This window comes from Budorcas taxicolor, chromosome 19, assembly GCF_023091745.1.
Source record: "Budorcas taxicolor isolate Tak-1 chromosome 19, Takin1.1, whole genome shotgun sequence".
NCBI classification, from domain to species: Eukaryota; Metazoa; Chordata; class Mammalia; order Artiodactyla; family Bovidae; genus Budorcas; species Budorcas taxicolor.
This window is the reverse complement of record NC_068928.1, coordinates 47,106,010-47,127,957: the sequence shown is the minus strand read 5'-3', so window position 1 is coordinate 47,127,957 and position 21,948 is coordinate 47,106,010. Positions and strand designations below refer to the sequence as shown.

Sequence of the window (21,948 nt, the reverse complement as noted above, 5' to 3'; positions counted from 1 at the left end):
TCATTGTCACCAGACTGAAGAATAATTTGTATATGTTTCAAGTGCATGAGCATTTCACTTTTACAAATTTTATATTTACAAGGAAAGAAAAAGAACCAGGAGACAGCATATTTGAAAATTTAATATATTATTACTATAGATACACCAATGTGTAATAATCAAATGAAACTGGCTACAAATAATGGGAATTACACAAACTCAAACACTGTACAATTTCCCAGTCTTCCAGCATGAGTGATCTTAGGCATTATACTAATATACATCTTGCATACCAGCGTCTAATGCCTGCGTGATGCTATCTTTGCAGAAGTGAATCAAAACTGGGTTTCAACCATATCACAATGGCTCATGTACCTATTCAGTATTTAGAACCAGTAAGGTCTGCTTATGTATAGAATCTCTAATGAAAAATCATTTGATTCAGAAAATGGAGCTACTACAAAAACAAAAAACCAATTCTGATGAAGTAACCCATGATTCCCAAAATACAGAACAGAATTCCTAGAACTGATAAGTTTCCTTCATCAATTCAATGGCCTAAATGTGGACACTGGCACTGTGCTAGATGCTAAGATCCTACCATTCATGAACTTCTAGACTGCTAAGAAAAATAGAGATACAACAGACAAATAAGACCAAATATAGTAAATAATATAACCCAATAATATACAAAATGCTACAATGGAAAGCAGAAAATAACCACCCAATCTTAGAAGATTATACTAGGGTCAAACTGTCACAATCAGTTTCACAGTCTTATTTTAAAAAGAGCCTCATTTCACAAATCAATAGACAGTTGACAGTCTGACAAACCACACACATCCAACAAATTTCTCACACTGCTGCTTTACTTCCTCAGCTACGTAAGTTAACAGAGGTGAATATCGGATTCATACGTGTCCTGAGTACATCCACATACTTTCCCATGTGCGCTGACTGCTAGATATTTGTGCATTCCTTCATTCGACAAATACTGAAAAAACTTTATGTGCAAGTGTTCCACGGCTAGAGTGGTGGATTAGACAAAGTCTCTGCTCAGATGAAACTAATTTTCCAAGTGCTCAGACAACAATGAACAAGTAAATAAACACCAGTAGTGGCAATTATGAAGAAGATTAGAGCTGAGTGTTTAGGAGGTCAAAGAGAAGGCCACTCTTTCCTAAGCAGAAACCCATAGTTCTTTAGTCAAGAAGGCACAAATGTACAGACCCTGAAAACACTCTTTAACACGTTTAAGCGTTTAAGCAAAAAAGGCCAACGGAGATGAAACAAAGTGGATAATGAAGGGAGTGGGAGGTTGTAAAGTACTAGGGAAAGGGCAGCTCATGTCAAGTTATATAAGGAATGATAAAGACTTTATAGTTTATTCTGAATGTGACAGGAAGACACTAGAGAATTTCTTTTCAAATGTGGGGAAATAATGACTTGATTTGTTTTAAAAGCAGTAAAAGCTATCAAATGGACAACAGATTATATGTTGGCAAGAACAGAAATAAAAAGTTAGGCCACTCTAACAGTAGTAAAGAAATGATGGTATTTCAGACGAAAATGGCAACAATATAGGTGGTGGGGAAATGACAGAAAATGTATCTTAAAAAAGAATAAACTCTTAAAGCATTAGAAAACAAAACAAAAAATCAATAATGGAGGAGAAATGTTCAGAAATCCACCAGAGACAAAAACTAGATGCAACTGTAGCGGGGAAATTATAGGCCAGAGTATGTGTAGGAGGATAACTGTGAGAGATGAGAGTGTTTCCAGGTCTGTTTTAACCACAAAAGCAAGAGGTGCAAGGAGCAGGAAGTGCCCAGGGGCAGCAATCTTAAGGAGTGGGGTGGAATCTGATTTAGTCAGGCCATCTCCCATCTCCTACACTTGACAGCAGATGACATCAGAGGTCTCTGCCCCTAAACTAGGACAGTGAATGTGGGTACATTTGAGTCAGAATCCACTGTATCTGAGAGACAGAGCAAAGGCCAAGCTAGTTAGTTAACACACAGGAGGGACCCTTCATGTCCAAAAGGATAAGACACCTCACCACGTACCTTATCTTACATGTCTGCCATTATAACTATAGAAAGAAAGTGAAATCGCTCAGTCGTGTCTGACTCTTTGTGACCCCATGGGCTGTAGTCTACCAGGTTCCTCCGTCCATGGGATTTTCCAGGCAAGAAAACTGGAGTGGGTTGCCATTTCCTTCTCCAGGGGATCTTCCCAACCCAGGAATTGAACCCGGGTCTCCCATACTGTAGGCAGACGCTTTACCGTCTGAACCACCAGGGAAGCCACCAGAAGGGACATTAAATAGTGACGGTATCTGCAATTAGGCAGGGCAGGTTATCATGCATTTTGGCCCTCTACAGGCGTAACAGATGTTTAAAGACAATGTTTGTTGCTTCCGTGATGGTTCAGTGATAAAGAATCTGCTTGCCAATGCAGGAGATGCAGGTTCGATCCCTGGGTTGGAAAGATTCTCTAGAGGAGGAGATGGCTACCTATTCCAGTATTCCTGCCTGGGAAATCCATGGACAGAGAAGCCTGGTGGGCTACAGTCTATGGGGTCACAGAAGAGTTGGACATGACTTAGTGACTAAACAACGTTTGTTCTGAACAGACTGGCATCTGTTGTGGTTGTTTGGTATTTATGGCATACTAATTATTAAATATTTTGAATATTATCCTCTAGACAGGCAAACACAAAATATAATAAAATGGAAGGACTCTGGTTCTAGGTGAAAATGAAGAAAGCATGTTCTAAGTTGCTACAGTCATGTCCGACTCTGTAATCCTATGGACTGTAGCCCCTCAGGCTCCTCTGTCCATGGCGATGTTCCAGGCAAGAATACTGGAGTGGGTTGCCATTTCCTTCTCCAGGGGATCTTCCTGACCCAGGGATCAAACTCACATCTCCTGTGTGTCTTGTAATGCAGGTCAATTCTTTACCACTGAGCCATCAGAGAAGCCAATGGCAGCTGTAGGGAATGTTTAAATCCATTCTGACCAAAGGATCAGTGGTATGAGGAATGTAACAGAACCGCAAGGGGAAATAGATCAACCCACACTTATGGTCTGAGATTTCAATATTCCTCTCCTAGTAATTGACAGAATGAGCAGACAGAAAATCAGTAAAGACGCAGAAAACTTGAACAATATCATCAATTAACTTGACCAGACTGACATTTGTAGCACCTTCTACCTCCCCTCCAAAGAACATAATACACATTTTTTTAAAAATTTCTGTTAATTAGGGGCTAATTACTTTACAATATTGTGATGGTTTCTGCCTTACATTGACATAAATCAGCCACAGGTATACAGGTGTCCCCTGTCCTGTCCCCAACACCCCTCCCATCCCATCCCATCCCTCCCCATCCCATCCCCTCCCCGTCCCATCCCTCTGGGTTGTCCCAGTGCACCGGCTTTGAGTGCCCTGTTTCACGCATCAAACGTGGACCAGTCATCTATTTCACATATGGTAATATACATGTTTCAATGCTATTCTCTCAAATCATCCCACGCTCGCCTTCTCCCACAGAGTCCAAAAGTCTGTTCTTTACATCTGGGTCTCTTTTGCTGTCTTGCATATAGGATCGTCTTCACCGTCTTTCTAAATTCCACATATATGCGTTAATATACTGTATTGGTGTTTTTTTTTCTGCCTTACTTCACTCTGTATAACAGGCTCCAATTTCATTCACCTCATTAGAACTAACTCAAATGCATTCTTTTTTATAGCTGAGTAATATTCCATTGTGTACCACAACTTTCTTATCCATTCGTCTACTGATGGACATCTAGGTTGCTTCCATGTCTTAGCTACTGTGAACAGCACTGCAATGAACATTGGGGTACGCATGTTTCTTTCAATTCTGGTTTTCTCAGTGTGTTATGCCCAGCAGAGGGATTGCTGGGTCATACGGTAATTCTGTTTCCAGTTTTTTAAGGAATCTCCACACTGTTCTCCATAGTGGTTGCACTAGTTTGCATTGCCACCAACAGTGTTAAGAGGGTTCCCTTTTCTCCACACCCTCTCCAGCATTTATTGTTTGTATACTTTTTGATGGCAGCCATTCTGACTGGTGTGAGATGGTACCTCTCTGAGGTTTTGATTTGCATTTCTCTGATAATGAGTGATGTTGAGCATCTTTTCATGTGTTTGTTAGCCAACTGTATGTCTTCTTTGGAGAAATGTCTGTTGGTTCTTTGGCTCGTTTTTTAATTGGGTCATTTATTTTTCTGGTATTGAGCCGCATGAGCTACTTGTATATTTTGGAGATTACTAATATGTTAGTTGTTTCGTTTGCTATTATTTTCTCCCATTCTGAAGGCTGCCTTTTCACCTTGCTTATAGTTTTCTTCATTGTGCAAAAGCTTTTAAGTTTAATTAGTACACAAAGAACATTTAAGATAGATAATTTCCTGGGCCATAAAACAAGTCTCAATAAAATGTGACTTAACTCATAGGATGCATATTTCTTGACCATAGCAAAATTAAACTAGAAATTAATATGAGGAAAATATCTAAAAATTCTCAAATGTTTTAAAAACTTCATCAACACACTTCTAAATAACACACATGTTAAAGAAGAAACCAAAAGGGGAATTAGGAAGTATTTTGAAATAAAAGAAAATAAATGCATTATTCATGAAAGTCTGTGAAATGCAGCTAAATCAATACACAGAGGGAAATTCATAGCACTAAAATTTCTGTATTAGAAAATAAAGCTCCAGTATCAGCAATCTTAGTTTTTACCTTAAGAAACTAGAAAAAGAAGAGAAAATTAAACCCAAAGCAGGAAGAAGAAAGGAAATAATAAAGAGCAAAGCACAAACCTTTCCAAATTTTGAACCAGTCAATTGTTTCATGTCTGGTTCTGCTACTTCTTGAGCTGCATACAGGTTTCTCAGGAGATAGCTAAGATGGTCTGGTATTCCCATCTTAAGAATTTTCCACAGTTTATCATGATCCACACAAAGGCTTTAGCATAGTCAATAAAGCAAAACTAGATGTTTTTCTGGAATTCCCAACTTCTATGATCCAACAAATGTTGGTAATTTGATCTCTGGTCCCTTGCCTTTTCTAAACCCAGCTGGTACATCTAGAAGTTCTCAGTTCACATACTGCTGAAGCCTAGTTTGAAGGATTTTGAGCATAACCTTACTAGCATGTGAAATGAGTGCAACTCATTTTATATGGTCATTTGAACATTCTTTGAAACAACAGACTGTTTTAAAATTGGGAAAGGAGTACAACAAGGCTGTGTTTATTGTTACCTTGCTTGTTTAACTTATATGCAGAGTACATTCATGCAAAATGTCAGGATGGATGAATCCCAAGCTGAAATCAAGATTGCTGGGAGAAATCAACAACTTCAGATATGCAGAAGATATCACTCTAATGGCAGAAAGTGAAGAAACTATAGAGCTTTTTGATGAGGGTGAAAGAGGAGAGTGAAAAAGTTGGCTTAAAACTCAACATAAAAAAAAAAAAAGATCATGGCATCTGGTTACATCACTTCACGGCAAACAGAAGTGGAAAAAGTGGAAACAGTGACAGGCTTTATTTTCTTGGGCTCCAAAATTACTGTGGAGGGTGACTGCAGCCATGAAATTAAAAGACACTGCTACTTGGAAGAAAAGCCATGACAAATCTAGACAGTGTATTAACAAGCAGAGACATTACTCTGTTGACAAAGGTGAGTATAGTCAAAGCTATGGCGGTCTTTCCAGCATCATGTACAGATGTGAGAGAGTTGAACCATAAAGAAGGCTGAGCACCGAAAACTTGCTGCTTTTGAACTGTGGTGCTGGAGAAGACTCTTGAGAGTCCATTGGACTACAAGGAAATCAAACCAGTCAATACTAAAGGAAATCAACCCCAAATATTTACTGGAAGGACTGATGCTAAAGTCGAAGCTCTAATACTTTGGGCACCTGATGTGAAAAGGTGACTCATTGGAAAAGACCCTGATGCTGGGAAAGGTTGAAAGCACTAGAAAATGGGAGCAACAGAGGATGACATGGTTAGATAGCATCACTGCCTCAATGGATGTGAATTTGAGCAAACTCTGGGAGATAGTGAAGGAAAGGGGAGCCAGGTGTGCTGCAGTCAATAGGGTCTCAGAGTCAGACACGGCTTAGTGACTGAACAATAGCAACAACAACAAAGCAGAAACCAATTAAAAAGAAAACAGGAAAACAATACAGAAAATGAAGGAAAACTGAAACTGACCCTCTAAGATCAACAGAATTGACATATCTCCATCTAGAATGACCAGGACAAAGAGAAAGAATACTCAAAATCATCCATATCAGGAATGAGAGAGGTGGCACCACTACAGATGCCATGCTGTTAAAAGGATAGTCAAGAAAAAATAGATAATCTGAATAGTCCTATATTTATTAAAGAAACTTAATTTATGTCTTAAAATTTTCCCACAAAGAAAATTCTAAAACCAGATGGTTTCCCTGGAAAATTCTATTAAACATTTATGGATGAAGTAATATCAATTCTGTAAAATACACTCCAGGAAATTGAAGGAGAATTATCTTTCAACTTTCAACTTACTCTATGAAACCAGGAGTACCCTGATACAAAAATCAGACAAAGACATCCTAAGACAGGAAAATTAAAGGCCAATATCCCACAGGAACACAGACACAAAAATAATTAAAACTGGCTTAGCAAATTAAACTTGCCAACTGTACAAATACAGGCAACACAGGCCAGATTTGCTCACCCTGCTTTAAAGCACTACTTCCCAACTATAATTTGCTAAGTGTTAATCATTCAGTTGTGTTCGACTCTTTGCGACCCCATGGACTACAGCCTACCAGGCTCCTCTGTCCATGGAATTCTCTAGGCAAGAATGCTAGAATGGATTGCCATTTCATACTCCAGGGGATCTTCCTGACCCAGGGATCAAACCTGGGTCTCCTGCATTGCAGGCAGATTCTTCACTATCCGAACCACCAGCGAAGCCCTTGACCATAACGGTCCAAATCAAATAAAAATGTCTGTATCACACTGGGGTAAACTGATGAGGTTTACCATTGGAAGTGACTGACATGAACATCAGCTACTCTAGACACTACCCTAAGGACTGAGAACTTATTCTAATATCTCCTTTCCTACACATTATTTATTTTTTTACTTGTGTTTAAAATTTTTTTCACTTACTACTTTATTTATTTACCACCAATTCAACCCTGAGTCTTTCATCAATTACTTACAACTTTCCTAAAGATAATTAAAGGCATCAGATTTCTAACAATCTCATTCCTGAGAATGGCTCTTCTGGAAGCTTCTAACCTACTCCAATCTGGTCTGTTTGCCCTTCAACCCTGTTTTGTCATTCTATGTGGAAGATTCCTTTACCTTTCTCTTCTGTTAAATGTTCTATTTCCTGTCATCTTTCTTTTTTTTAATTTTTCTGACTTTATCATTTTGATGGATCACACCCTCCAACAGATTTCTAAGAAAGGTACAAGGCAGGCAAACAAACCAAAAAAAAAAAAATTACATGTCTTAAAACATTGTAATTTCACTCATATATATGATTAATAGTTTCAGGGCATATGAAATAAAATGAGGTTGAAATTACTTTCCTTCAGAATTTTGAAGGTGATGCGCCATTGCTTGTTTAGTTTCTAAAGTTACCACAAAGAAGTCCAGAGCCAGTTGATTCCTCTTACTTTAGTTAACAAATTTTTCTCCTCTCTGGAAGCATGGAAAGATCTGTTTGGCCCAGTGATTTGAAATTTCACCCTGATGTGTCTTAGTTTGTGTTTATATACATCCATTGTACTGAGCAGTCAATAAGCCTTTTCAACTTCATGTTCTTTAGCTCAAGAAACTGTTTTTTAAATCATCCTGATGATTTCTTCCTCATTTCCTCTATTTCTTCTGGAAACTACTATTATTTGAATACTGAAATTCCTGGACAGCTCCTGTAAATTTCTTCATATTTCTCACTTCTCTTCTATAACCTCTGTCCTTCTGCTCAACTTTTTACCAGATTTCTTCATTATTAATTTTCTAAGTACTTCTGCAAAGCTTTTTAATCTCTGAAATCAAAATTTTAATGTCTGAGAGCCTCTTTTAAAAATCAGAGTACTGCTCTTTTATAGATAACTCCTTCCTATTTCATGGCTGTATTGTTTTCTCTTATTTCCCTGAGGATGTTAATAATGGTTCTAATATTTTCCTCTGCAAAAGATTTGTCTTCTCCAGGCTGCTCTACCTTATGTATTTTAATCTCTATTTTTCATACACTACAGGGTTTCCTCAAATATCTAGTAATCCTTGATTAGCTCTCATAATTAAGAGGACTAAAAGGGTGATCTTCAGTATGGGGTTCTTGCCGTCCACTATGCTGTCTTCTGTCCTAGAGTCTCTATTTTTGCCCTCTCCAAAGAGTAAGTTTCTAGACTTTGCTAAGGTTACAGGTGAAGAGCTGGGCACTTGTCCAGCTGATTGGCTAGCTTATTTTGAGGAAGACATCCCAGGGTCCAAAGGCTTATTCAACCTTCAACCAATCCTCCTTTCACTTCTACCTGCTGCCATTCTTGAACTTTCTGTCTTTTGGAGGATAAGCTGGATTATTTTCTTGATTTTCTCTGCTACTGAGCTTAACGTTTTACTCTTCAATTATTCATATACTCTCTAGTTTCTAAAATTGTGTTGATGCTGTCTCCTGTCTAATTCCCCTTTACTGATCTTTTAATAGGTTTCTGGAAGGAGCAAAAGTAGAAGTATGTATCCATCCTATCTCTTTACTATTGGTAATATGGATTCTTATTCATCCCAAGTCATTATAAATGGCTTTGTACTTCCATTTCCGTCATTTGAATAAAGTAAGATCAGGCAGCTGTGCTAAGATCATGAAAATCACTGATTTTGTTGTTATTAAGTTCAGCACTGGTCATAGGAAACACCCTCTTCCAACAACACAAGAGAAGACTCTACACATGGACATCACCAGACGGTCAACACCGAAATCAGACTGATTATACTCATTGCAGCCAAAGATGGAGAAGCTCTATACAGTCAGCAAAAACAAGACTGGGAGCTGACTGTGGCTCAGATCATGAACTCCTTATTGCCAAATTCAGACTGAAATTGAAGAAAGTAGGGAAAACCACTAGACCATTCAGGTATGACCTAAATCAAATCCCTTATGACTATACAGTGGAAGTGAGAAATAGATTTGAGGAACTAGATCTGATAGAGTGCCTGATGAACTATGGACGGAGGTTCATTACACTGTACAGGAGACAGGGATCAAAGACAGACCATCCCCGTGGAAAAGAAATGAAAAAAGCAAAATGGCTGTCTGAGGAGGCCTTACAGATAGATGTGAAAAGAAGAAAAGCGAAAAGCAAAGGAGAAAAGAAAAGATATAAGCATCTGAATGCAGAGTTCCAAAGAATAGCAAGGAGAGATAAGAAAGCCTTCCTCAGGGATCAATGCAAAGAAATAGAGGAAAACAACAGAATGGGAAAGACTAGAGATCTCTTCAAGAAAATTAGAGATACCAAGGGAACATTTCATGCAAAGATGGGCTCGATACAGGACAGAAATGGTATGGACCTAACAGAAGCAGAAGATATTAAGAAGAGGTGGCAAGAATACACAGAAGAACTGTACAGATAATCATGATGGTGTGATCACTCATCTAGAGCCAGACATCCCGGAATGTGAAGTCAAGTGGGCCTTAGAAAGCATCACTATGAACAAAGCTAGTGGAGGTGATGGAATTCCAGTTGAGCTATTTCAAATCCTGACAGACAATGCTGTGAAAGTGCTGCACTCATTATGCCAGAAAATTTGGAAAACTCAACAGTGGCCACAGGACTGGAAAAGGTCCGTTTTCATTCCAATCCCAAAGAAAGGCAATGCCAAAGAATGTTCAAACAACCTCACAACTGCACTCATCTCACACACTAGTACAGTAATGCTCAAAATTTTCCAAGCCAGGCTTCAGCAATACGTGAACCGTGAACTTACAGATGTTCAAGCTGGTTTTAGAAAAGGCAGAGGAGCCAGAGATCAAATTGCCAACATCCACTGGATCATCGAAAAACCAAGAGAGTTCCAGAAAAACATCTATTTCTGCTTTATTGATTATGCCAAAGCCTTTGACTATGTGGATCACAATAAATTGTGGAAAATGCTGAAAGAGATGGAAATACCAGACCACCTGACCTGCCTCTTAAGAAACCTGTATGCAGGTCAGGAAGCAACAGTTAGAACTGGACATGGAACAACAGACTGTTTCCAAATAGGAAAAGGAGTACATCAAGGCTGTATATTGTCACCCTGCTTATTTAACTTCTATGCAGAGTAACGCTGGGCTGGAAGAAGCACAAGCTGGAATCAAGATTGCTGGGAGAAATATTAATAACCTCATATATGCAGATGATACTACCCTTATGGCAGAAAGTGAAGTGGAACTAAAGAGCCTCTTGATGAAGGTGAAAGAGGAGAGTGAAAAAGTTGGCTTTAAAGCTCAACATTAGGAAAATGAAGATCATGGCATCTGGTCCCATCACTTCATGGCAAACAGATGGGAAAACAGTGGAAACAGTGTCAGACTTTATTTTGGGGGGCTCCAAAATCACTGCAGATGGTGACTGCAGCCATGAAATTAAAAGATGCTTACTCCTTGGAAGGAAAGTTATGAGCAACCTAGATAGCATATTAAAAAGCAGAGACATTACTTTGCCCACAAAGGTCTGTCTAGTCAAGGCTATGGTTTTTCCAGTGGTCATGTATGGATGTGAGAGTTGGACTGTGAATAAAGCTGAGCGCCAAAGAATTGATGCTTTTGAACTGTGGTGCTGGAGAAGACTTTTGCGAGTCCCTTGGACTGCAAGGAGTTCCAACCAGTCCATCCTAAAGGAGACCAGTCTTGGGTGTTCATTGGAAGGACTGATGCTGAGGCTGAAACTCCAATACTTTGGCCACCTCATGCGAAAAGTTGGTCCATTGGAAAAGACTCTGATGCCTGGAGGGACTGGGGGCAGGAGGAGAAGGGGACAACAGAAGATGAGATGGCTGGATGGCATCACTGACTTGATGCACGTGTGTTTGGGTGATCTCCGGGAGTTGATGATGGACAGGGAGGCCTGGTGTGCAATTCATGAGGTTACAAAGAATTGTACACAACTGAGCAACTGAACTGAACTGAAAGTCAATTCCCCCTATATGTGGTAAACACTTCCACCCACTCCATCCCCTCCCAGCAGTAAAGAGTGCTGCCATGTCCTGCCTGCTGTGCCACACACAGGACCATGCGTCAGATGTGTAAGAGTCTCCTATCCATTAAATCACTGATGCCTCTGTTGCTGAGTCTGGGCTCTTTCTTCTGTCTTGACGCTGGGCAAGTACAGGCGTGCAGACCTGTGGGGTGCAGCCCAACAAGGATTTTATATACACAAGCTCATTTTATTTCTCACTGCCCTCACTAAGGTTTAGTGAGATATCACTGACATAAAGCGTTATTTAAGTTTAAGGTATATAATGTGTTTGATTTTCTTTTATATTACAATTCATCTTTTTCTCTTAATTTCTTTTTTTGTATCTAAATACTTATAATAAGGGAAAAAAGTGAAAATAGGATGTTTCTAATGTATTTATAATACATGCATATTAAGAATGATTAAGTACTAGTGTAGGTTAAAAATTCCAAATCAATCTGCATATATTATTCCTCTTTTTATTCTGCAGCAAACAGTTTTAGTAAAAACAGTACTCTCTAAAACTTGGGAAGAGCAAAGTTGGACAAAAAGAGAAGGATTATAGAATAAATGAACCAGTTTCTACAGGATTAAAACACCTCACATTTGTATATCTAAGGCTTTATTTTGTTTGTAAATAAAGACTCTCTAAAAACTAAACTCAGTAATTACTGCATGAAATTTTATAATATATTCATCTGGTTTGGGTTCCAACTCTCATTCTCTTGGAAATGACTTCACTCACCCAACACTATTTATTTAGTAACTACTATCTACCAGGTACTTAATCTTGGCCTGGGAAATACAACAGTGAATAAAGAAAACCAAAAATCTCTGAAATCATGGACCATTCACTCTAGTTTTAGATGGAGAAAATAAAGGTGATAAGTACTACAAAGAAAAAGGAATGTGGAGGTGCTAGTCCCACAAAATTTAAATGTTAGTTAAGGAGGGCTTATCTGAAAGAGTATTTTAACCTAAGTTTTGAGGTTGTCACTTAAAAAAACTATTCAAAGGCCTACAGTAATAAATTTTAAACAGAAAAGGAAAATAAGTAAAATGACCCTAATCTTTGAGAGCAATTACAAACAAAACCTATTTCTTCTGAGAGACTTAAGACAAATACTTTTAAAAGCCAGGATAATAATACTTGCAACAAATGCTACCACTAAAAATTTACTTTTGGCTATATTCCAAAAGTGATACCCAGACATATACCACAGTGCTCCAAATTACTTAAAACTTTAGTATCATTTAAAAAAATAGACCATTTTTCATTTTCTTTAATCTTGAATAAATGATTATCATCTAGAACCAATTAGATTATAACATTTAAACTCCTAAATGAAAAGTGAGAATATCTAAATTAGACCCAGTGAAAACCTCAGTCCTCAGATTAAGTACTGGAAAGGAAGAGGTGATATCTTGCCTTTTTAATTTATTAATAAACTTAATGAAAACTTACCTTGCCCAGAGCGGCTTTGGCGAGAGTCTACACTTGACTGTCTTCGATCCGGTGGTTCCTCGCTTCCTCCATCTGAATAAAATGAGAAAGAGCATAAGCAAATAGATAGTGAAACTGATGCAATACCAGCCCTGATGATATGTTTATCTTAAACTTCCTATATCTATCATTTGTTTTCTTATCATACACAAACCAAAGGTTCTTACCCTTATTTTTCTGGGGATGGTTTACACCCTCATCTGAAAGTCTAAAGAAAGTGAGTGCATTCTTTCTCAACCCCCAAACATATACACAGGGCTTCCCTGGTGGCTCAGTCAGTAAAAGGATCCACCTGCAATGCAGGAGACCTGGGTTCAGTCCCGGGCCGAGATCCCCTTTAGAAGGAAATGGAAACTCACTCCAGTATTCTTGCCTGAAAAATCCCATGCACAGAGGAGCCTGGTGGGCCACAGTCCATGGGGTAGCAAGAGTCAGACACAACTCAGCAACTAAACCACCACCAAACATACACACTCTTCTTTGTGTATAATGAGGCAATGTCGTCTACTCTGAAGTTCATTCACAGAATTTCAGTTTAAAAGCCTTGATTTAAAGCAATGTCTAAGTTAATTATAGCTGCTTACTTATCTATAGTATGTCAAATAATCCTTAGGGCTATATATTTTACTATAATAAAAATTACATGTTTTATGAGAGATCATAGGAAAATTATATAATACATGAAAGAGCAATACAAATCAGAATCGAAAAACTCAGAAATGACAAGGCAGAAACCAAGAAAGAATTAGAAATCAAACAAAAATCATGTCAATAATGAAGTCTGAAGTATAAGAAATACAAGAGCAAATAAATACAAAAGGTCTTAAAAAGAAATACAAAGTAAGATGGAAGAAAATCTTAAATAAATTTTTTTAAAAGAAGAAATAGATTAAAAAGGATTTGCAAAAAGGGGATACATATTGGAGATAGGCAAAAAAGATCTAGTATAAGGATAAAAATAGAAGTCCCTAAGGAATAAAACCGAAGTGAGAGGACAGAACCAATACTAAAAAACTGTAACTCAAGAAAGCTTTTCAGAGGGAAAAAAGTGGCTACGTATATGTAATATATAGAGTTACATGTATAAATACATTTATATATACACATGTACATACATATACATTTGAAACTATTATATCTGGTGGCTCAGATAGTAAAGAATCTGCCTGCAGTGCAGGAGACCTGGGTTTGATTCTGGGTCAGGGAGATCCTCTGGAGAAGGGAATAGCTACCTATTTCAGTATTCTTGCCTGGAGAATTCCATGGACAGAGGAGCCTGGAGCTATAGTCCATGGGGTCGCAAAGAGTTGGACATGACTGAATGACTAGCACTTACACTTTCATATGTGAAACTACATATTTGAAGAGCACCTTGTGTACTGCTTAATCAAGTTAGATCAATGGACCAGCACATTTTCTACTAAAATTACTAGACTTTAAAGAAAAAAGGGAAAAAAAATCCTTTGAGTATTTAGGCATCACATGATAAATACGGGAAAATAATAGAAAAAAATGGGATAACATATTTGAAACACAAAGAAAGTTTGAGTCACAGGCTTTACAATGAGTAAAACTTACCTTTAAGTATAAAGGGGAAAGAAAAACTATTACTGACATGCAAGAACTCAGGGAATATTGTTCCCATGGGACTCTTCCTAGCTCTAAAAGAGAACTCATTTGAGGCAATCAAAGTGACTAGAGAGACATTAAATAAGGACTGGCGATGAGCAATAACCATAGGACTGACTGTAGAATTAACACTAAATTAGGGTCTTAGATTATAGTATGTAATAGCTATAAAATCTGACCATGAAGATACAGCACAACCAAAACAAATGGAGGAAGAATAAACAAACAGAAAATAACTGATTTCAGTAATCAAAATTGGTAGTGGTAAAGTTGTGAGACCACTGTATTTAAAAAAGAGGGATAAAGCAATGAATACCTATGGTATACTCTGACGTCATCCCCTTGAGAACCAGAATTCTCAGTATGGAAGAAAGGAACTATAGATATAACAATACAGAAGTTAAATAAAAACTCTATAGTATTGAATCTATATTACAAACGTTAGTACAATCTTATGAGTCACACATATGTCTTAGCTCGGTCCATTTAAAATATCTAGCATCTTGACTGATTAAGTAGTGATGTCCAACCCTAGGGCCCAGGCTGTGATCCTAAAATGCCATTCTCCATTAAAAGAAATCAGAACTTTTTAAAGAACTAGCTGGTTTATCAAAGGAAATGTACTAGTTGAATTTGGATCACCCTGAGATATGCAACAGTAAAGACACTATCAAAAACAATGTGGAATTGAGGTCATATCAGAAAGACTGAGTGAAATAGCTTATCAACATGCAAGAACTCAGGGAGTATTATCATCCCATGGACCTCTTCCTAGCTCTACTAAAGAACTAACTAACTAAGGGTAGTAGATCATAATGACACTGAAAAAAGAGAAAAAAGGAGAAAAATTAAAACCCCATAGCACCACCACACTAACTGGTCACTTTCTGAGGTTGAGAGGGATCTAGTTCATTATCTTGAAAACTGGGGAAATGAAAGAATTAGCAATTCATCTCACATTTCCTATATGAACTGTACTAGTAGCCAAAAAGTATATAAGAAAAAGCTCTCTTTAAAATTATTCCAGGTGATAAGTGGGAAACAAGATAAAACACCACAACTTGAAATTAATTTCACAACTTGAAATTAATTAATATCTCTGTAGGCATTGAGCAACAGTGGCTAATAATATCAAAAAAGAGAAAAGAAACAAAACTGGACATGATATACCTCCTGATGATAGAAACACAACAAACACAGTTTTGCCAAAGCAATCAAACCTGGGTCTGGTCAAATCTCTGGATCTAGCTGTCACTTTTCAGGAAAATCGAAGAACAGAAAAGAAAAAAAAAAAAAGGTTGGACTGTTCTTGAGTATATAATCAACAAAATACCAACTGTGGGAAATTCTACAGGTCAAACAACCAACCCAGGTCTCTCAACAGATAAAGGAAAAAAGTATTATGGAGTTCTAAATTACTATGAAATTATGGTTCATTTTATGAAAAGATACAACTGTACCAGAAATCTGTGGCATCTTGTATCAGGATGTGTAAGTATACTCCTAGTCAATTTTCCCGACTAGTTATTATCTAATTTTTAATGCAAATTTCTTTCTTCTCTTTCACTTTGGAATAAATTACAATGAGTAACACTCATATTCAGGCATGTCTTAAATTTTCATTTTTCCATGTGGATAAAATTACATTATACACATCACATTCTGTTTTAACATCAAAACATGCCCTTCAAGTGTGTGATAAATAATATGACTAAAATACAGACATTTCCCCCTACCAGCACTGTCTTTCTAAAGAATAAAAGAAGAAAAAGAAAAAACAAGACTTCAAATAGTATTAAATTTGCACAATCTGCAGAATGTTGGGGTATCAATAAAACAACCTACAGGAAAAATACAGACAGTTCAGTTCAGTTCAGTCGCTCAGTCGTGTCTGACTCTTTGCGACCCCATGAATTGCAGCACGCCAGGCCTCCCGTCACCAACTCCCGGAATTCACTCAGACTCACATCCATCGAGTCAGTGATGCCATCCAGCCATCTCATCCTCTGTCGTCCCCTTTTCCTCCTGCCCCCAATCCCTCCCAGTATCAGTCTTTTCCAATGAGCCAGCTCTTCGCATGAGGTGCCAAAGTACTAGAGTTTCAGCCTTAGCATCATTCCTTCCAAAGAAATCCCAGGGCTGATCTCCTTCAGAATGGATTGGCTGGATCTCCTTGGTTTAAGACAGTTTTGAGTTATCCAGCCAATGGCAAGACAAAAAGTCATCAATTTTGATACCATCACAATCTAAAATGTTTAAATTGCCTGAATTTTAAAAATTAAATCTGAAAACCATGGCAGTAAATTTAAGCAATTCATTCCTCTAAGACTGAAATCTTAACCATGTCTTACCCCAGAGGAGGCTAGTCCTAAGTGTTGAGATTAACTCTTAGGTAAAAGTAACAGTTAAAGATTTTTTTAAAATAATAAACTCACCACAGACCCAAGATGGTGTAGAAAAAAAGTTCAAGCTCTTTAAAAGTGTTTGTGGTATGCTTATGCAATCAATGACTCCATTATCCAAAATAGCAAGACTGCAATGATCTACAGTATTTTAAATCTTTTTGTTTTGCTTAAGACACAATTCCTTCACTACAGATAAGACCTCCCACACATTATACATACATCTACATTTATGGACGAAACAGAAGACCTTCAGTCATCAAGCAAGTCAAACTATTTGCATAAGACTGATTATCTCACCCTGGCGTGTAGAAGGTAGAACAGAGCTGTGTCTGTGAGGTTAAAATTTACTCATCAAGCTTGAGTTCAGATGTTCAGACTTTCTTCAAATACATTTATTTGAACTTCACAGAGGAAAGCCCACTGATATAACAGGTTCAGTTCAGTTCAGTCACTCAGTCATGTTCAACTCTTTGCGACCCCATGGACTACAGCACGCCAGGCTTCCCTGTCCATCACCAACTCCTGGAGTTTACCCAAACTCATGTCCGTCGAGTCGGTGATGTCATCCAACTATCTCATCCTCTGTCACACCCTTCTCCTCCCACCTTCAATCTTTCCCAGCATCAGGGTCTTTCCAAATGAGTCAATTCTTTGCATCAGGTGGCCAAAGTATTCAAGTTTCAGCTTTAGCATCAGTCCTTCCAATGAATATTCAGGACTGATCTCCTCTAAGATGGACTGGTTGGATCTCCTTGCAGTCCAAGGGACTCTCAAGAGTCCTCTTCAACACCACAGTTCAAAAGCATCAATTCTTCGGCACTCAGCTTTCTTCTTGGTGACTTTCCTGGTGGCTCAGACGGTAAAGCATCTGCCTACAATGCGGGAGAGCAGGCTTCAATCCCTGGGTCAGGAAGATCTCCAGGAGAAGGAAATGGCAACCCACCCCAGTATCTTGCCTGGAAAATCCCATGGATAGAGGAGTCTGGTAGGCTACAGTCCACAGGGTTGCAAAGAGTTGGACATGACTGAGCGACTTCACTCACTCACTCACAGCTTTCCTTATAGTTCAACTCTCACATCCATACATGACTACTGGGAAAACCATAGCCTTGACTAGATGGACCTTTGTTGGTAAAGTAATGTCTCTGCTTTTTAATATGCTGTCTAGGTTGGTAATAACTTTCCTTCCAAGGAGTAAGAGTCTTTTAATTTCATGGCTGCAGTCACCATCTGCAGTGATTTTGGAGCCCCAAAAAAATAAAGTCTGCCACTGTTTCCCCATCTACTTGCCATGACGTGATGGGACTGGATGCCATGATCTTAGTTTTCTGAATGTTGAGTTTTAAGCCAACATTTTCACTCTCCACTTTCACTTTCATCAAGAGGCTCTTTAGTTCTTTGCTTTCTGCCATAAGGGTGGTGTCATCTGCTTATCTGAGGTTACTAATATTTCTCCCAGCAATCTTGATTCCAGCTTGTGCTTTTTCCAGCCCAGCGTTTCTCATGATGTACTCTGCATATAAGTTAAATAAGTAAGGTGACAATATACAGCCTTGACGTACCCCTTTCCCTATTTAGAACCAGTCTGTTGTTCCACGTCCTGTTCTAACTGTTGCTTCCTGACCTGTATATAGATTTCTCAAGAGGCAAGTCAGATGGTCTGTTATTCCCATCTCTTTCAGAATTTTCCATAGTTTGTATCTCTTTCAGAATTTTCCATAGTTTGTGGTGATCCACACAGTCAAAGACTTTGGCATAGTCTTTACATACAAAATTAACAGGTATAAAATTAAAAAAAAAAAAAAAGACTTGCTTGTCCAACTTAAGTGCTAGCTTTTAAAATCAGAGCTTAGATTTCCTGGATCGGAGAACATTTGTTTTTTTAATCAGCATACTAAATTAAATCCAGCAAATAATACAGAACAATACACTTTTAATACTAAGAAACATTATTAATAGACTTCCTCGTCCATTATTTAAAAGGGAAAAATGTCATAGGAATATTTACTTCCTAAGGTGAACAGCTTTCAACTCAGGTTATAAACACACTACAACAGTGTTAGTTAAACAAACAAACAAACAAAAAACAACCACATACGGATATTCTGTACTTAGTGATTTCCTACGAAGAAATTTAAGTTAGAGAAAGTCTAATAAGACAGTGCTTAACTAATTCCAAGACAAATGTTTCCCTTTCTTCAAGTAAAGGATACTTTAAATGATGATTCTTCTCAGTCCAGGATCAAAATATTACAGCTGAAAAATAAGGTGGCCCCAGCCCACTAAAGCATTCTCAGTTAGATAATGTGCCAGAATAAATATTAGATTTGATTTGGTGAATTAAGATTTTAAAGTTGATTGTCTTCAATCCTCCTTTAGAAGCATAAATATATTAAATAGAAGGGGTGGGAGGCATTACGACTACATTATGCACATTAAATCCAGCAAATAATACAGATTTTTATAATCTATTATGCACATAAAGTTTTACTATCCAGTGTGAATCTGCAAGAACTCTACACACTTAATGCCAACAAGGGCAGACATGATCTAGATGGCATATAGAATGTAATGAAAATGCAAAAGGCCCAGGAACATAAGTCGGATTTATTTATTAGCCGAGGGCTATTTATGAAGAGAGAAATACAGAAGATGGTCCCTGGCTACATAAGCACAACAAAAAACAGAAAAGATGAAAAACAGCTCATCAGTTTGGTATAGAAAAGAGAAAAGAACTACAATTTGTTCAGCATCTATTCTCTACTGGCAATGGGTTCAGTAGGTCTCTACATTATTCCATTTAATACTAACAATAATTCTAGGAAACAAGTATTATGCCCATTTTAAGTGTAAGACAGATTCAGAGAAGTAAAGTGAACTTTCCCGAAATCACAGTTAGTATCAGGTTGGTGCAAATGTAATTATGGTTTCAGACCATGAATTTTAAATCATTATAAACACATCTTTATTAATCAAAATAGGAATCATTACAATCAACAAATTTTTAATAATGAGAAATAAGTTTGTTTATTGTTCTAGCATAAAAAAACTGTGCATTCGACAAACTCTTGCAAGCATTTTCTGCATCCTGCTGGTTGTGGAAGTGTTTTCCCTGCAAAAAGTTGCTGAGATGCTTGAAGAAGTGGTAGTCGGTTGGCAAGAGGTCAGGTGAATATGGCGGATGAGGCAAAACTTTGTAGCCCAATTCGTTCAACTTCTGAAGTGTTGGTTGTGAGATGTGTGGCTGGGCCTTTCTGTTGACCAATGCTGGCGGGCAGGTGTTGCAGTTTTCAGGGCTTCTCATCGATTTGCTAAGCATACTTCTCAAATGTAATGGTTTTGCTAGGATTCAGAAAGCTCTAATGGATCAGACAGTCAGCAGACCACCAAACAGAGACCATGACCTTTTCTTGGTACAAGTTTGGCTTTGGTAAGTGCTTTGGAGCTTCTTCTTGGTCCAACCACTGAGCTGGTCATCACTCCAATTGAGAAATGGTTCACTGCTATTCTGTAGGGTAAGAGAAGATGACACTGCAAAATGACAATTTTTTGTCAGCTCATGAGGCACCCATTTATCAAGTTTTTTCACCTTTCCAATTGCTTCAAATGCCAAATGACCATAGAATTGTCGATGCTGAGTTCTTTGGCAACTTCTCGTGTAGTTGTAAGAGAATCAGCTTTGATGACAGGTCTCAACTGTCGTTGTTGTCAACTTTTGATGGCCAGCCACTGTGCTCACCTTCAAGGCTCTCATCTCCTTTGCATCTCCTTCTTGAACCACCACAGCACTGTACATTCATTAGCAGTTCCTGGGCCAAATACATTGCTGATGTTGTGACTTGTCTCCACTGCTTTATGACCCATTTTGGACTCAAGAAAACTGCTCAAATTTGCTTTTTGTCTGATATCATTTGTATAGTCTAAAATAAATATAAAATAAACAGCAAGTAATGTCATTTACCAAAAAAAAATAAAAGAGAGAAATGTACATTAAAATTATGCATAAAATAATCACATTTACTTAGAATATATTCCAACATTAAATGGAAAATTTCAACAATGCAAAAACTGCAATTACTTTTGCACCAACCTAACAGCACTCCTAAAATTAAGTCTCTGGTTTCAGAAATCTGGCTTCATTCCCAGACCCTCCACTGCCTTTTACAATAATAAAGAATCATTAAGGTAGTGGGGGTAGTGGTTTGCAACTGAAGTAGAAAGAGAACAGAAGTAGAGACCAACTAAGAGTCTACTGCAAAAACCCAGGAAAAGATGAACACTTGGACGAAGAGAGTAGTAGAGGTGGTGAGAAGTGGTCAGATTCTGGATATATTCTGAAGTATAGTGGAGAGAATCTGCTGTCAGAAGAGAAAAATACAGAAAAAAAGTCAGGATTAATTCTGACATTTGGGGTAAATGACAGATCTGCAACTTACTGAAAAGGAAAGACTGTGAGAGAACAGGTTTGGACCTCTGTTTTGGACATATTGAGTTTGAGATGCCTATTAGACAAATAAGCAGACATGGACAGACATACATGAATATAGTCATTACATAATCACATTTAAAATGCATGATATCCCCAAGGGAGCATAGACAAGAGACAGACAGGGAGAGAGAAAAGAGGTCAGAGGTCTAAGCCTTGGGGCTGAATTCAATATGCAGAGGCTGTGGGTATGAGGAGACCAGCAGACAGTAAGAAGTAGTGGCCAGAGAAGAGGAACAAAACCAGCAGAGTACCGAAGTCAAGTAAAGAGTTCATGGAAGGGAAAGATCAAACGTTGATAGGTCAAGTAATAGAAACAGTGAGAACTGATCGCTGAATTTGGTCAATGTATTTGATTTAGTCTGGTTCCTGTGAAGTGGTAAAGTCTGAATGGATTAAGTTCAAGAGAGGTTAGAAAGAGATTCTGGGAAAGGTCTTGTCTCTCCCTGGACATGGAAGATAACCCATGGAGACCCGGGATATTCTGTCTGCCATCTTATAAACACAAGGGGGAATAAACTATGGGATCAAGTTAACACTATGAAAATTATGGCAGATAGATAGAAAACAGCAAGATCCTTGTGGACACTGAATTACTGAAGAAAACTACCCTATCTCTGGACTACAGCTATATTACCCAATAAATCCCCTACGCCATACTAAGCACAGGTCAGTAAACTAGT

At 38.0% G+C, this 21,948-nt stretch overlaps 1 protein-coding gene across 1 annotated transcript in view; it reads right to left on the bottom strand.

The window, feature by feature from the left end:
- TANC2 (tetratricopeptide repeat, ankyrin repeat and coiled-coil containing 2) overlaps positions 1–21,948 on the bottom strand; it is a 326,281-nt gene that overhangs the window by 251,614 nt on the left and 52,719 nt on the right. Inside the window, exon 2 of the mRNA XM_052658122.1 lies at positions 12,707–12,778. Coding sequence (XP_052514082.1) covers positions 12,707–12,778 — 72 coding nt within the window. The remainder of the gene's footprint in view (positions 1–12,706; positions 12,779–21,948) is intronic.